The 15,112-nt window shown below is 41.7% G+C and overlaps 2 protein-coding genes across 2 annotated transcripts in view; one reads left to right on the top strand and one right to left on the bottom strand.

The window, feature by feature from the left end:
- Positions 1-15,112, bottom strand: part of LOC147309449 (serine/threonine-protein kinase pim-2-like) — a 581,324-nt gene that overhangs the window by 370,063 nt on the left and 196,149 nt on the right. The gene's annotated exons all lie outside the window — the stretch shown is intronic.
- phlda1 (pleckstrin homology-like domain, family A, member 1) lies at positions 416-5,868 on the top strand. The gene is made up of 2 exons (XM_086268067.1): positions 416-1,112; positions 2,269-5,868. Exon 1 carries the CDS (start codon positions 621-623, stop codon positions 1,071-1,073), a length of 453 nt encoding a protein of 150 aa, XP_086124193.1. The 5' UTR covers positions 416-620; the 3' UTR covers positions 1,074-1,112; positions 2,269-5,868.

Genomic DNA, 15,112 nt, shown 5'->3' with positions numbered 1-15,112 from the left:
GCACACAGAACCCCACACAAGAACCAAAAGGTCAATTGAATGGAGAGTGAAGGGCAGCAGTAGTGATGCAAATGAAAACTGAGTGCATGTAAAGCAGGCTGCAGGTGCTTACTGTCACTGTGATTCACTTGGAGGGCAGTGAATCTGAATGACTGACTACAATAATTTGCCTGCGTTTCAGTCTAGGCGGTGTTACAGTGTTTATGCATGAAGGCGAAATCTCAGCTCTGCGCAGTGCAACTTAAAGCACCTCTGATGCGTCTGCACATACTGGCAGACTTTCAATCTCTTCTTCCATACTAAACTGAAAATACTGACGTTATCAGTACTCTGCTTTGTGCTCATCCCAGGAGGCTGGATGTTACTCAGGGGGGCGGTGCACCTCTTCAGACCCCTCCCGCCCCCAACCCACTTCTCTCTCTCTCACACACACACATATACACACACAACACACAAACACCGCAAGCAGACAGGCTGGCAGCCTTCTCACTACAGCCAGCGCTTCTTGGAGCCGCAGTCACAAGCAGCATCCCATGCCTTTCACCTGCTTGGGAGTAAAACACGCGTCCAGTCCGTGAAGCAGCCACGAAGGGCAGGAGCACCGAGGCGTCCGGGTAAACATGCTGGAAAACGGGAGGAAAGTGTTCAAGGAGGGTCTGCTGGAGAAACGGAGCGACGGGCTGCTGCAGCTCTGGAAGAAGAAACACTGCGTCCTGACCGAGGACGGCGTGCTGCTGCTGCCGCCCAAGCAACACGACCACCAGCAGCATCACGGCGGCGGCGGGGACGCGGGCAAAGTCAAGGAGCTCCACTTCGCCAACATGAAGACGGTGGACTGCGTGGAGCGGAAGGGTAAATACGTGTACTTCACGGTGGTCATGACGGAGGGGAAGGAGATCGACTTCAGGTGCCCGCAAGACGAGGGCTGGAACGCGGAGATCACTCTGCAGATGGTCCAGTACAAGAACCGGCAGGCGATCCTGGCCGTCAAGTCCACCCGGCAGAAGCAGCAGCTGCTCGTGGTGCAGATGCCCGGACAAAAGACCGTGCGCAGCTCTCCGAACGTAGCGTGACCTGCGGCGAGTCCCGCAGACACTGGTGCACGATTTGCGGTAAGACAGCTACAGGAGAAAGCGGTGGAGGGGGCTCCCCCGGGTCCGCGGACCACCCGGGGGTACCCTTTAAATTAAAAAGCGTTTATCTTCTGGATGTTTGAACCAAGAGCAGGGACGCGTGTTTTACTGTCAGTGGTCCAACTAATCCCACGAAACCAGGATTTATTTTGGTGAAACAAAAAAAAAAAAGTTTAGGAGCCCCCCGCGCGCTTTAGGCCTCCTTGTACCCCCCCCTCGTGGAGGTGAATTCGCTCACAAGAAAAGAGACTTCGACGGCAGGTTTGACATTTTATAAAAGGGTTTCTCACCAAAACCTACCTTTCGCTCTGATAACCGTAAAATGAAATGATGCCCCTGACATAATCACTTACAGTTAAGTAATTCCGACAATTCACTTCATCCATACATAACCGAAAGACTCGTGTGCGATTTAAAATAGTAGTCCATCTGTCTAAATCTAAATTTAAGCTAACTTTAAACTGGTGTAAAGATTCATGCACTAAAGTTTAAGTAAAGCTGAAGTGAAACATCGCGTGCCAAATTACGCGTAGATATGCGCAGACTTTGCAGGCGTATTCGTGAAGGTGCGCGCGCACATGACGTGAAGCCCACAAATGCGTCTTAAAGTGTTCTGTAGGAGCAGCTGGACGGAGCACGTGCAGCTTTTGGTCCAGTCAAACACTCAAAGCCAGCCTGAACCAACACAGATGTTTGTTTTTCCCAATTCACGGTGAAAAATAATCCGCATCAATTACAAATATGGCACAAACCCTCTTACTGAAGAGTCATTAGAGTGCATTATCTTTAGTTTAAACCCAAACCGCTGTTAAAACACATTCACTGGTTTTGTAAGAGGAATAGATTTCAAAAGCGATCCTTCCCCCACAGTAAATGTCCATAGATCAGGATTTTGCTGTTCTGTGGTCTTAATTAAGTGCACTGCAGAGGAGGAGACTGAGGACATTATTTGGAGATTATAGCATTTGCTGATGCTAATACTGTTAGACTATGTGACAGCAGAAAAACTCAGCAGAAATATGACTTTTTGTATATTTTGCTATTTGTGTTTATTTCTTTCTTTTCCATGCAAAAGCATAATGATATAAATAATGCATACACGCGCAATAGCCTGACTAACTGATTGCATCTGCAGGTTAACTCAGCTGGTGGATGAATCTGAACCCGAGGTGCATCTCTCCCTGCCGCTTCCCCACCGAGCCTCCATTCTCCAGGAGAACCCCTCTTCCATGCGGTGGTTTCCACAGACCTGCGCCTCGCCCTTTTTCAGTACAGAGACTTGTTTCACAAAAGACTCATGGACAAAAAGCATGTGAGAAAAAAAGAGCTGTGTTCTACCATGCGATGGGTTTATCTCTTATTTATTAGAAGTGTATATATATATTTTCTATAAAAATGTTACATTGTTGATAAATGGAAGAGGAAGGAGTGGCTTTGCGGTTCATAGCCTACAAGGCCATTGGAAATAAGCTTGCATATGTATTAGGATGGATATCGTAGGTTAGCCAAACCAGTTCACTATTAGTAGAATGTGTCACTGTCCATTGTTTTATTTTTCAACTGAACCAAAGACTCATTTCAAAACAATTTTTTTTCGCTTGTGCAGTGTTATAACTCACAATACTGAAGATCTGTAGGGAGTCTATAAGCTGATATACCTGCTCAGTATATACAAACATTATTTTCCGCTCTTCATTTGTATAGTGGCAGTATATGGGAGTGTTTTACGGTGTAAATCGATCGTAATTTTGTTTTTGTTTTTTTGCTGCATTCATAGATACAGAAGTTGTCTGATATCTTTGCTTTATGTGAGTCTTAAAACTAAAGAAGATGCTAGCTTATCACACTCAGCTGGTTTTCAGTGGTTACAGAGCAGAGCTTAGTAACAGCAGAAGATTATTAGTGCAAAGTAAAGTGGATGTGTGTGAGTTACAACACCAGTTTGCAGAATCTGAGCTGCAATCTGAGACAGGTTCAGTGGTTGTGCTAAATCTTTTCTGGCATGGCTGAAACAGAGAAGGAAAACTTAAAGAAACAGCAGACAGTCCCAACGTTCTCAGAGTTGTGTGGAATCAGAGATTGTAAAGCTTCTGTTTTTGAGTTTTACTGTCCTGTTAGGGGCCAAGCGAGTCTTTGCAGAGAGCTCATGTGGCTTTTAAGTTATATTAAGTTTCTTACCAACTTCTGAAATTTCAGGTTCATAGGAAATCCAAGTCCTTATTACTTGGCGTATTAAGTGACTACATAAGCATGATTGGGTTAACAGTATTACTATAGTGATTGTAGTATGTCTGTATGGACCCTACCTCCTCCTTCAGGGGCGGGCCGATCTGAACGAAACTTTGCACAGACACTCATACAGAGATTATTGACATTTATACATAAAAAAAGACCTATTTTAAATGCCAGCTCTTTTGATTTCCATATTCATAGTCTCCCCAAATGCAATGTTACCTTCTCCACTTGCAATTGGTTTCATGTGTCACGTTAAACCTACTTGGCCCGTGTAAAACTTAATGGTCATCAGAATTTGATTCTTTTAGAAACTTTGTAACTGAAAGAATCAACTAGTAAAAACTAGTAAAGCGCTATACAAATACAGACCATTTACCATTTTACCATTTGTTCAAATCACTGCTAAAGACGGAGAAATTGAAAAAAGTGCTGCAGGTCCAGATTTTGAGTTGTTCACTGTGATACTTACTATCAGTAAGTAATGTATCAACAAGCATTGTAGTTGTACAAATGTTTCTCTAATGTCCATGTTGCACAACAAAATATTGTGGCATTTAGACCTGATAGGTTTTGTTTTCCCAGTTAGCTGTATTTTGATAGGAGTTTGTGAATTTAAGCTAGCCAGCCATCCAAGTAAAGCTAAAGCACCGTCATTCGCTGTGCTAACAGACATTTATCATGACCACTGAGATTCTTTCTGTCTCTGTAGCAGCTCTGCCTCTGAGAAATGTTTGTAAAACCACAACACTCGTTTGCAAAGTTTTAATAGGCATGACATACTTTTCATGTGAAAGCAAACAGACCGATAATACTTTGAAACGGTGTGGTACATGGCAACATTTACAGGGACATGCTGGGTAATGGGCTCAGAAATGTCCTTGATTGGTTTTCACGATGGAGGAATATCGTGCTGTCAGGAAACATTTTATCTCACTGTGGCTCATGTCGTTTCCTGTTAGCTGGCAGTTTCCCTCTGCTATCCCCACTTGCCAGCGTATCACCGGCAGACCAGCACATGTCTCCGTGTTGTTGTCATCTCCCACACAGGGTCACAGCTTTGCCCTTTATCTAATGCAACTGGTGTGATGCTTCTCTGACATTCCTTCCTGTTGCCATCATTACACACAGTTATAGCTGTGCCCTTTGTAGCCACTGTTCAATTTCTTATTTCAACGTGAGATCTATTTTCATACCTCGATACAAGATACATTCCATTAAAAAAAACAAAAAAGCAAGAAAAAACCAAACCAAACTCAGTCTGTTGTCTCCTGTGCTTTCTTCTCCTGTAGCGGCAGATGAATGTCAGCCCTGCAGGGACTTTTCCGTGACCTGTTTAACTAGCTGCTGCTCTGTCCGTCTCCAGCCTTTCAGTGCTTTACAACCCCTGAACCTCTCACCCCATGTTTCCTGCTCTAAAAGTAGAAACCACAGAGAGAATTGGGTTTCACTGGCAGTTGTCGTTGCTCAGATAAACTGAGCGTGTAATGTCAAAAGCGCACGTGGCTCCAGCTCCTCCTCTGTTCAAAGCAGAGTTAATTTCATTAAACATGGTGCATGTGACAGGCAGCACTCTCTCCAACACAGGAATGCTGGACTACTCTGTGTGAACCATGTCCTTCATTACCTGTTCTACTTAATGTTCTTATCAAACAGAGCAGAGGCTCTAAGGTGAAGGCTAAGTATGTTTTTATTTCCTTGATGATCAGTGCTACAAGCTGTGACAACAGCAGTACAGGCAGAATGGTTGCGTAATTATCAGTAAGTTTGTGACATTAGCCCACTGGTCATACCAGGACAAGTTTGGAACAGCAAAAATACTTAAGTTAAAAGGTTCTGTTGCTTCTGAGCCGAACTTGTACTTTCGTTGTTGTTTTTGGCAATTTACACATTATTCTGAACACCAACTTTGAACAAGAAGAGATAGAAAAGGGTAACAAACTCAGTGTTTGGCACTACTTATGGATACAGTTTTGAAAATACTCAGTTTGCTGAAGGAAAGAATAAAGTTTAACAAGTATCCAGAATGATCTTTCTAGTTAAAGAGATCGCATTGTTCATTTCCATCCAGTAACACGTTAATTCCAGAGTTTTACTGCTAACAATAAGTGCATCACAGTCAATGTTTTCTTCTTAACCTAACAAAAGTGGTTAGCTTCTGTGTTCATTTGTAGCTCTGTGTTCAGACTGTCCTACAAAGCAGAGAAAGGATCAACAAGGATACGATTACAGTTCTTGCTGTTGTTGGAGACCGTCCAACATGGCAGCCGGCCCCTCTGAACTAGCCGCGGCAGCTGCTCTTCAAACATTACTTAAGAAGCCTCTGTAGTTCCGTCTTGGCATGTAGGATGAGCGCTAACTCATTCCTCACCATCAGCAGCTCTCTTTGATCTGGAGTATGATGTGGGGGACTTGGTTTTCACGATGGAGGAATATCGTGCCACATATAGGTGCATGTGGCTGCGAGTGATTTAGGAAGAGCATCTAATCCAAACTTGTGGGGTCCCTTCGGGATACTCCGCTGCCATTGTTCCACCACCGGGCTACTCACAGGAAAGGACAATTTAAAAAAAAAAAAAGGTTTCTTCTGTATCCAGCCTATTTATCAAGATGCTCACTCAATATCTCCAAACAAGAAGCTGATTCAAAACAAGACTATTTTGGGCGACTGGATTCTGGCTTATCCTTTATATGTCAAGTCCAGAAGTTAAAAGTTGACTGTGATATAAATTGAATCAGTATATCAGTGTCACATTTTAATACCTTCACCAGAGTTCTCTGTATTCTGTATTTTCCTACAGGTATCCCGCACAGACAAATTTGGGAATAATGAATAATTTCAGTTGTGACAAAAGGGCACGAAACAGAACAAAATCACACACATTGTACTGAAACTTGAAGCTCATCTTTGGTGCTGATGGAAGTTAATTCCACAGTGAGCGATTTCATAAGACCCTTTTGGATGAATAATACAAGTTTTAAGGTGTTGCACAAGCAATGCAATAAACAATGCAGCATAACAATTTAAGACACTAAACTAGCTCGTTGAAAGTCTTTATATGTTAAAAAAAGAACAGCTAATAGGATTTAAAGGTAGAAACTAAGCCAGCAAGTCTAAGATATTCAGGTCTATTTCCCAGACTTGAAGTTCACAGACAAATATATATATGTTTAAAGGTTGGTTTCATGTCCGACCACCTGCACAGGTTAAGATGGATGAAGACAGTGCAGGATTTTGTATGTTACATTTGAATGGAGCCTGCTTGCTTCAGGTGATGCTGTGATGAAGTTCAGCTGGCAGACATGCCTAGAAGTCTTTATCCCCTTCCCTTCTATAGTATAAACATGTAAAAAGAGCATAAACTCATCACTTAGTGTGTCTGTGTGTCCTTATCTGTTGCATTTAGTTTGTGGTGGATTTTCTGCCTACAACGCTTCAAGTCTTAAAAGTACATTCTTTACGAGATCCCTTCCAAAGCTGAGTCTTATATATTGCATTTGGAGCAGGTACACTCTGGCCCGGGATCTTTAAGCAGACCATTTGTATGTATGCCACAATACTGGCACTCAAATGGTGCATAAAAATTGTCAGGCCTTGTTGATTTTATAGTAGTGAATTCATGTGTCCATAAATTGCAGAATATTCCGGGTAACCAGCAACCTTCCCTGGATCCACTATTATATGATTAGGCTAAATGTCTTTGTGAGAACTGCAGTATATGAGTGCCTCGGGCAGTCGTTGATCCTCAGACTGCATATCACTCATGTACAGTAGCTTATACGCTTGTTGAGAAAGTCGATTTAATTTAACCTAAGCTATAGTTCAGGTTAGCTTAGTATAACTTAGTATTCTAAATTGGTGTGACCACTTAAGTTGTTACAAATTTGCTACATTGTCTGTGTTTTACTTTAGCAGACAGTCGGGCGTTGTCTGCTCCTGCCACCAACTCTGTAAGGAAACACAGTTCCAGGAGAGTAAAAGCTGTGGAGCTGTGTTTCTGACCACCAGATGAATTTGCGTCTATTAGTAAACTTGTTTCCTCCATAATGTTCTTTAGCTGTATTTGCTATTATCTTACTGGAAGTGGTGGCACTGGTTCCTGTCCACAAAAAGAGTAAGTCACTTGTCACACACTCTTCCGATTCTTTTAGAGGGTTGCCAATCAATATATGCCAGTCAGTGGTTTTCTTTACTCCCATTGGTTGTGGCTTCAATCGCAGTTCCTAGCTGAAGGTAGTTTGACTCAGTACCTGTTTAGTTTGTGTCGCGAACGATTATGTAACCTGTTTTTGCTACAAGTCACTGAGGCTACATTCACACGTACACGGGTATTTTTGAAAACTGAGATTTTCCCTTTTCGTTTTAAAAAAAATATCCCGTCCACACGTGCAGTTTTGAAAAAATATCTCCGTTCCCATGTGTGGCCCGGTCATGGGGAATGAGACAGGACACAGGAAATACTCTTTTGTGGGCTTTTTTTATTCTCCGACTGTACTCGGAGGAGCACAGTTTTAATTCTGTAGTTTTGAGTGAAACGGCAAAATTTAACTATTCCACTGGCTCAGCCTAACACTGCCTTTCAGGGTCTGAGACAACAGTAACTTTCATATGTACATGTTAAATTCAAACACATGTAAACGCTAAAAACAAAATGTTGGCCAATCAGACGTCCAGGAGCCTAGGAGGGAAAGAGTAAACAGGGTTTTGTACCCTCACAAAACCTTAAGTACTTCTGAAAAGTTGCCTAAGTGCCAGCTCACCTCCACCGCTGCCTCTTGTGCCCCGTCCAAAAATGAGGGGTCCTCGGTGATGAAAAAAGGATTATGAATAGACTCTTTTTTTCATTCTTCTTCTTTTTTTGTTTTAGTTTCTGGGTTTTCTTGCCCGCGATGGCCTAGGATGCTGTGCAGCTTGTTGGAGTTTCCGTGCCTGTGCTCATCCGAGGCTTCTGCTGCCCCAGCTCCTTGAGCCCACTCTTCCCAGGGGAAACGAGGGTGCACCCTGTCGCCTGCTGGGACTGCTCCCCGATTTTGGCTCAACTTCCTGAACAGATTAACAGGCCAGACTGGAACTGTCCATCTTGGGGTTACTATAATGTTCAGCTAAATGATATGCTGCAGCTATACAAAGATATGCAACATGGATACAATAATCTCATTTCATTTGCAAATTGAGGAGTGTGGATTTGCATGCAGTCATCATGTTTGTTAGACTTTGCACAGCAGGCGTCTGAAACACCTCTGACACCTTCATACTTTAATACATAGAGTATATTTTTCCCTTCGATTGTTAGTTTTTAAGGATTTTTTTTCTTTATGCTCAGCAGTTATGAAAAGGTGAGGTCAGCAGACCAGGCAACCTCTGATTAAATATTTATGAGCCACACATCCTGCCACTGGACCAGCAAACCAGTTTTCTTCCTCATGTAGTAACTATGCCCCGCCTTCATATAACATTTTGATTTTGCTAATGTGCCTCTGTTATCTGACGCACACAGCATACTTTAACTCACTGTTTATACAGTGTGCAGAAATATGGCATGGTTTTTACAAGTGACAGCATTTCACGAGCAGTATTGTGCTTTTCTTCATAAGCAGTCTGAGAGTCAAATGCTCTACTGCTTTACGCTTGCTCTGAACATTTCCTGGTTTGTTTTGCTTTTATTCTGATATTTGTTTGCTTGATCATAGAAAAAGGTTTGGTCCACAAGTGTTGTTAACCACTGTCTAAAAGCCATAATCATCCTCAGCTGCCACTCTTATTGTGCTACATCAACGTCGTATCACGGCTCGTGTAGCAGCCGCTCAGATTGCTTCGTTATTCAAAGTGGCGAAGCGATAACAGGTACACAAAGAAAGGCCCATTATTCTGGGACATCTGGCGTCAGCCCGACTCCACGGGCTTCGTCAGACGGGGAAACAGCTCATCAGCGGAGAGAACGAAGTGCAGATTGTTCACACAGTAGCTGTTTTATTTTCTCCCTGCTGTGTGGGTGGAAGATAGATAGGTGTAAGACTGCTATACGGTGCTTTGTTCATGCTGCACGTTACAATCAGAGCCAACTTGTTTGAGCTTTTGTCTGTATTCCTGATGGACTGCACACCAGCGAGTGCTCCACTCAAGTTGCTGTTTTTTTTTGTTGGTTTAATCTAAGTTTCATTATTCTGTAGTCGGAACGCAAAATAAATGCTGCCATATTTTAGACCTTCATTTGAACTATTGAGCATTTTTAAACCATTATGCTTCATGTGATTAGCTATTAGCCGGCTGTGCAGTGTGGTAAAGCCATATAAAGAATCCAGGAATACTGAACCATCTGTTTAGTAGTACATAAACTGTGTGTTTTATAATTTCTATGTAAATGACCCAAATGGAAAGAAAAAAATAATAATTATAATGAGCAAGGCAAGCTGGCTCTTTGAGAAAGTATTTCAGCTTGTCAGTTTGCCCATTTCATTCCATGTGTGTATGTGTGGGCACAGACTGGAGTTTCAGTTATGCAAACATGTCTCCAGGCAAAAGTGCCGTGGAATATAAAATCATCGCTGGGCTTCTCTGTGATTCATAGACACTGTGACGTGTTTGGGGTTTAGTTGGTTTTTATCAGATAGCTACAGCTTTGTATTCCTTATAGCCTCTTTGCTTGAGTTATATCACAGATTTTCCTGTTAGAGAATGTTAGGTTAAGATAAAAGAGAAATAAGCAGCAACCTTTGGGGCTGAGAAGTGAAGCCAACATTGAAGTGTTTGAAATAGCTGTTGCTCTAGTGGCTACTTGAGGTTGGCTCCAAAAGCAATCAATCCCCGTTAAAACGTCGCACGGTTACCTCCTGATCCAAAACAAACAAACAGTTTTTGCGTCTATGCATTATTTTAACGTCCCATATACGGTACTAGCACTTCAGCTTTTGCAGTGTACTCTGTCCCTCATAATTACAGCAGTGAACAGCAACCTGGTCAACCTGTGCATCGTCAGAAAGCCATGGACAGAACACAGAGGCTTCACAAAGTTGCTAAACTGAAAAGAAGCATGCACCATGGCCAAGATATATTTCTTCAATGCCCAAACTTCAAAATGTGACTTATCAAGGCAAGTTTCATCAAAGCAGAGGAAACAGCTGAGTCCAGCATTTTCAGACAAACTGCAGTTTTGCAATATTTGCCTTTTCAGTGCTGCCAGTTTGAGTTGTGATATTCAGGCTGTGAAAAATATGTGCGGCAACAAAATGAATATTTATTATTTTGCTTTTACATCTCAATACAGTGTTTCATTGATTGCTCCAAACTAGAACTGTGAGCTGGTTACAGATGAGGACAGAATCATTAGCCTGCTTTCCGTGTAAAATGTGAAATTCATTTAAAAAGTGCTGTTCAACAGAGCAGGACGTTTTGAGCTCTGCTTTTCCAAACATCTTGATTTTATTTCACATGCTTATATTTTACTTTTATTTTATTTTGCGGAAAGAAACAAAATGATCCACCCCACAGGACGTCACGGGACTCTCCAGGTTGTCCTTGGCATACTTCAGCCTCCCCCAAAGGTGTCTCATCAGGAGAAGTGGATTTTTTGGCAGTCCATTCCCGTGCTGGGTTCTGGTGAACATCTTTGTGACACTACAAAGTCACTCACTACTGTCTTGGCAGTTATTCCGGGGTCTTTAGAGACTTCTCTCACTAGTTTTCCTTCCAGAGTCTTTGAAGTCTTTCCTTTCCTACCTCTGCCAAGCTTGTTCTAAACTGTATGGCTTTCTTTGAATTTCAACTAGGAACACTTGAAGCCCTTTTCCACTAGTACCTACTCCTGCCGAGTACTAAAAACTACTACCTAATGGAAAACCCTAAAAACTGAGTCAAGTTGAGGCGAGCGAGCCAAGTAAGTGCTAGGACAACAATGGAGTAAATGCATCTTTTAATTTTGCGGGTGTTTTTGGGTTGCTGTCATCAGCTTGATTCTCTTGTTGATTCACTTTTTTGTAACTTGCATGTGATGGTGCCAAATATTTCTTTTGAAAATCAAAGTGTTTTGGAAATCCAGAGGGTGTAAAGGAGTTATTATTTTTTAATATTTAACACCGTGCCTTTATCTCTGCTTTTATGTTTGCTACTCAAATACACCTTTTCTCTGTGTCGCAAAAAGGAACTCCCAAAAGCCACGCTGCTTTGCAACAGTTTAGTGGCCTTTCATGCGATCAATAAAAAAAGCATGAATTTTAGATTAGAATTGAATAATGACACGGCACATTGAATAATTAAAGCCAGAAGGAAGTAGATTTTCTTTATCGACTCAGACAAATGTAATTTCTAAAATTCAACACAGTCAGGTGACCGTTAATGCACCTGTGGGTCTTTTTCTATTCAAACTCGTGCTGCTCTGTTTTCAAGCCTGTTTCTTTTATATTTGGACCAAAATGCATTTTCAGTCATTGCACCTTGTTAGATGTTGACATGCCCTCTAAAAAAAGTAAATACTGTGTCCTTAAATAGGAAAAGATGGTGTTTTTTTGCTCCAGCCCTGGGTGGTGTTGGTGTAATTCAAACTGTTCTTTACTCTGTGTATGTGTTGAGTCTGGAGCGTCTGTAGATTTGGCTTTGCTACCTGTCTCTGCACTTCAACCCTCTCCGTACTTGCTGGCTTTAGTCCTACATGACCTCCCACACACAGCAGCACCTGTTGCCAAACCACCCAGCAGAGGCAGAGCTGGTCAGCTGGCTCAGCTCTCCTTTCTCAGTGATTAGAGAAGAAAGTTGGTGATAAGAGTAGAAATGTCACCTTGGTCCTTCTTCCTGCTAAAAAACTCCATAAAATCCTGAGTGAGGGTTTACAGACACAGAGATGTGTTGGCTGTAAAACCGAACTTTATGAGATCAAATTTTTTATGACCAACCGACCTTTGGGAGTTACAGAAATCACAGAACTTGCAGTTTAGCTTCAGCACAGATCTGTCTCATCAAAGCCATTTTGTAAGAGGGCTACAAAATCAGTATTTCAGTTTAGTGAGTTGAAAAAGCAGATTCCAACCGGCTCCTGAATTAGGTTAATCAGTGTGGCCCTTATGCAATTAAGGGGGAAAAAGTACAAAATAATCACCCCAATCAAAATGTGAAGAAGGAAACTATCCACAGAAAGCAAAACTGTGAAGGACTAATAGACTCAAACACAGCTGTTATCCAACTGCAATAACACATCTGAATACTACAAAAAAATGTCCATCACACCACTCTTGTGTTAATCTATGCACGGTCTGAAGCATGTGTGTGGGAATGTATGTGAATGTTTTACTGTTATATCTTATTAGTATTTTAAGTATTCTATCTATTTTATTTATTGAATTTTATTGTTTTATTTATATTTTGATATTGCTAGGGATGATGCAATGATCGGGGACCATTCTTAATTTCGTTGTTCTCATGACAATGACAATAAAGTTTCTGATTCTGATTCTGATATGCGTGTAAGTGCTGCTGAGGCCATGGGCTGTGACTAGAGGAACTGCAGCTTTTGTCACTTTGGTGCTGGCTTTGTTTTTCGGCTCCTGGGCTGCTCCTTGGCCATGACTGAGTGGATGTTAGGGGAAGGGAAAAAAAACGAGAAACATAGTGAGATATTTTTACTGACACATCTAGGTCAACACACTGACTTACCAGAGTCTCATGGTGATATTTATCAAATGAACTGAAGTTAACTAGCCTGTTGACCTTCCCCCCACACATATTTAAATCCTTTGTAAGCGCTGCGTCATACAGACTGGTTTAAATAAAAGAGCGTTACAAAACTTTTCATCCCTAAATCTGCATGAATGAAGATTTATTGAACCACACTGATATGAAATCATGTCATTTCAGGACTATTGCAGTAATAAAGAAAATACAATCACTTGGTACATGTTTGGTCTTGTCTGTCTCTTCTTCTTTTGTTGGCTGCTTTTTTCACACAGGCAGGTTTTTGACATATTGAAATATAGAAAGTCCAAAATGTTTGCAGATCTGAACAACAAAAAACCGTCATAAGTAGACACACAGCACTGAGGAAGGGCAAAGGGCAGGGGGCACTCAGACAACATAAACACAAGGTAATAAGACTAGTGGAAAACAAATTAAATGCAATACAAGGCACACAAGATCAGAGATGATCAAAATAAAACTAGAAGCAGCTTACACTGAGAGGAGAGGACTGGAGGAACATAGTGAAAAGAGCACAAATAACAGAGAACAAGAGAAAAACACGATACACACAAAACCCAAAAGAAATCACAAACCCATACAACTTTAAACTCGGGGTTCAAGACCCGGGGCCATGACACTCCCTCTCTTGTCCCTGAACCTGGCTCTGCTGGAGGTTTCATCCTGTTAAAAGGTAGTTTTTCCTTCCCACTGTTTCCCAGTGACTACTTATAGGGCTTTGACTGTTGAGGTTTACCTAAAGCACCTTGAGGTGACTGTTATTGCAAATGGCTGCTTATATAGGAGAACTGAATTGAACTGATAGAAGTAGAATGGAGTAGAGCTGAACAGCAAGTGTCATATTATAGAGTGTGCTCTTTTATTTTTAATAGTATAGCAAAACTCTCAAAATATGTTTTTTGCATCGTCTTTGTGTGTGTTTTGTCCAGTACTGTGCGTACATGGGTGAGAAGAATGAAGTAAATCCTTCTGAAAATTATAGTGTTTTTCTTCCCTTTTAGCTGAGTGGTAACGAAAACACGAGGTCTACAAAACAGCGATCAAATGTATTTATGTGACATTTATGTCCTCTAATGTAGGCAGGAGGCCAGTTGGGTGCGCGCGCACACACACACACACACACACACACACACACACACACACACACACACACACACACACACACACACACACACACACACACACACACACACACACACAGTATTCATTCCTTTATCAGAATGAATATGCAGCTGGTGTAAGCTTTAGACTCATGTATGCAAATATACACCAACAGTCTGTTTGACAGGGAAAAACACACACACACACACACACACACACACACACACACAGGTGTGTCTGCCTATGATAACAGCAGTCCAGCAGCTGAGCTGACTCAACCTTCCTTGCACCATCAAGGTCAGCGATAGGCCTGCAACAGCAGGCACAGCTGTGTCTCAGCCAATGACGTACCTCCTTTGTTTGTGTGAAAAGCACAGTTCCTTTTTTGCATGAGATAATGTTGTTGTTATACTGGGATTATCTTCTGCCAGTAGCCAAATGGCAGTTTCTGAATAATGTAAACTGAGACCCCAAAGCACTTTGCAGGTAAATTAATCTGGGAATATATGTTGGCCAGAACCAGTTTGGCAACTAAAGATACAACGTTTTCATGATTACAACGGCAGGATTTATTTTTATAGATATTGGCAGTAGCTGTTAATCAAATAATCAAATACTTTTTGCGGTTCATGCACCGTGAAGAACCATGAAATTGCTCTAAACAAAACTGGAGACAAGTGAACAGACATGTTTCTGTTTCAAACACTATACGATCAGGTAAAGAAGAAGGTGAAGCTGGGCCCCATCAATGTCCTGCCTTCATTAAAATCCCTCTCAGTGCTTGAGATGCACTTTAATGCATTGGTTATATAGAATCTTATTCTAACACACAGCAGTTGGTATGATTTCCCTAATATGACTTTCATATCTTCACCTTGAGCACTAATAGTGGCTCGTGGTAGATCTAAGGAGGAAATGTGCGAGTGCTGTGATGCTGTTTACTTCAGTGGGAGGAATTCCCACT

Source organism: Aulonocara sp. 'chitande type north' Nkhata Bay, linkage group LG17 (genome assembly GCF_057382095.1).
Source record: "Aulonocara sp. 'chitande type north' Nkhata Bay isolate Kocher_YH1m ecotype deep benthic linkage group LG17, A_spYH_male_GT1.1, whole genome shotgun sequence".
In the NCBI taxonomy this organism is placed as follows: Eukaryota; Metazoa; Chordata; class Actinopteri; order Cichliformes; family Cichlidae; genus Aulonocara; species Aulonocara sp. 'chitande type north' Nkhata Bay.
The sequence above is the reverse complement of the archived record's forward strand: the minus strand, read 5'-3'. Positions and strand labels throughout refer to the sequence as shown.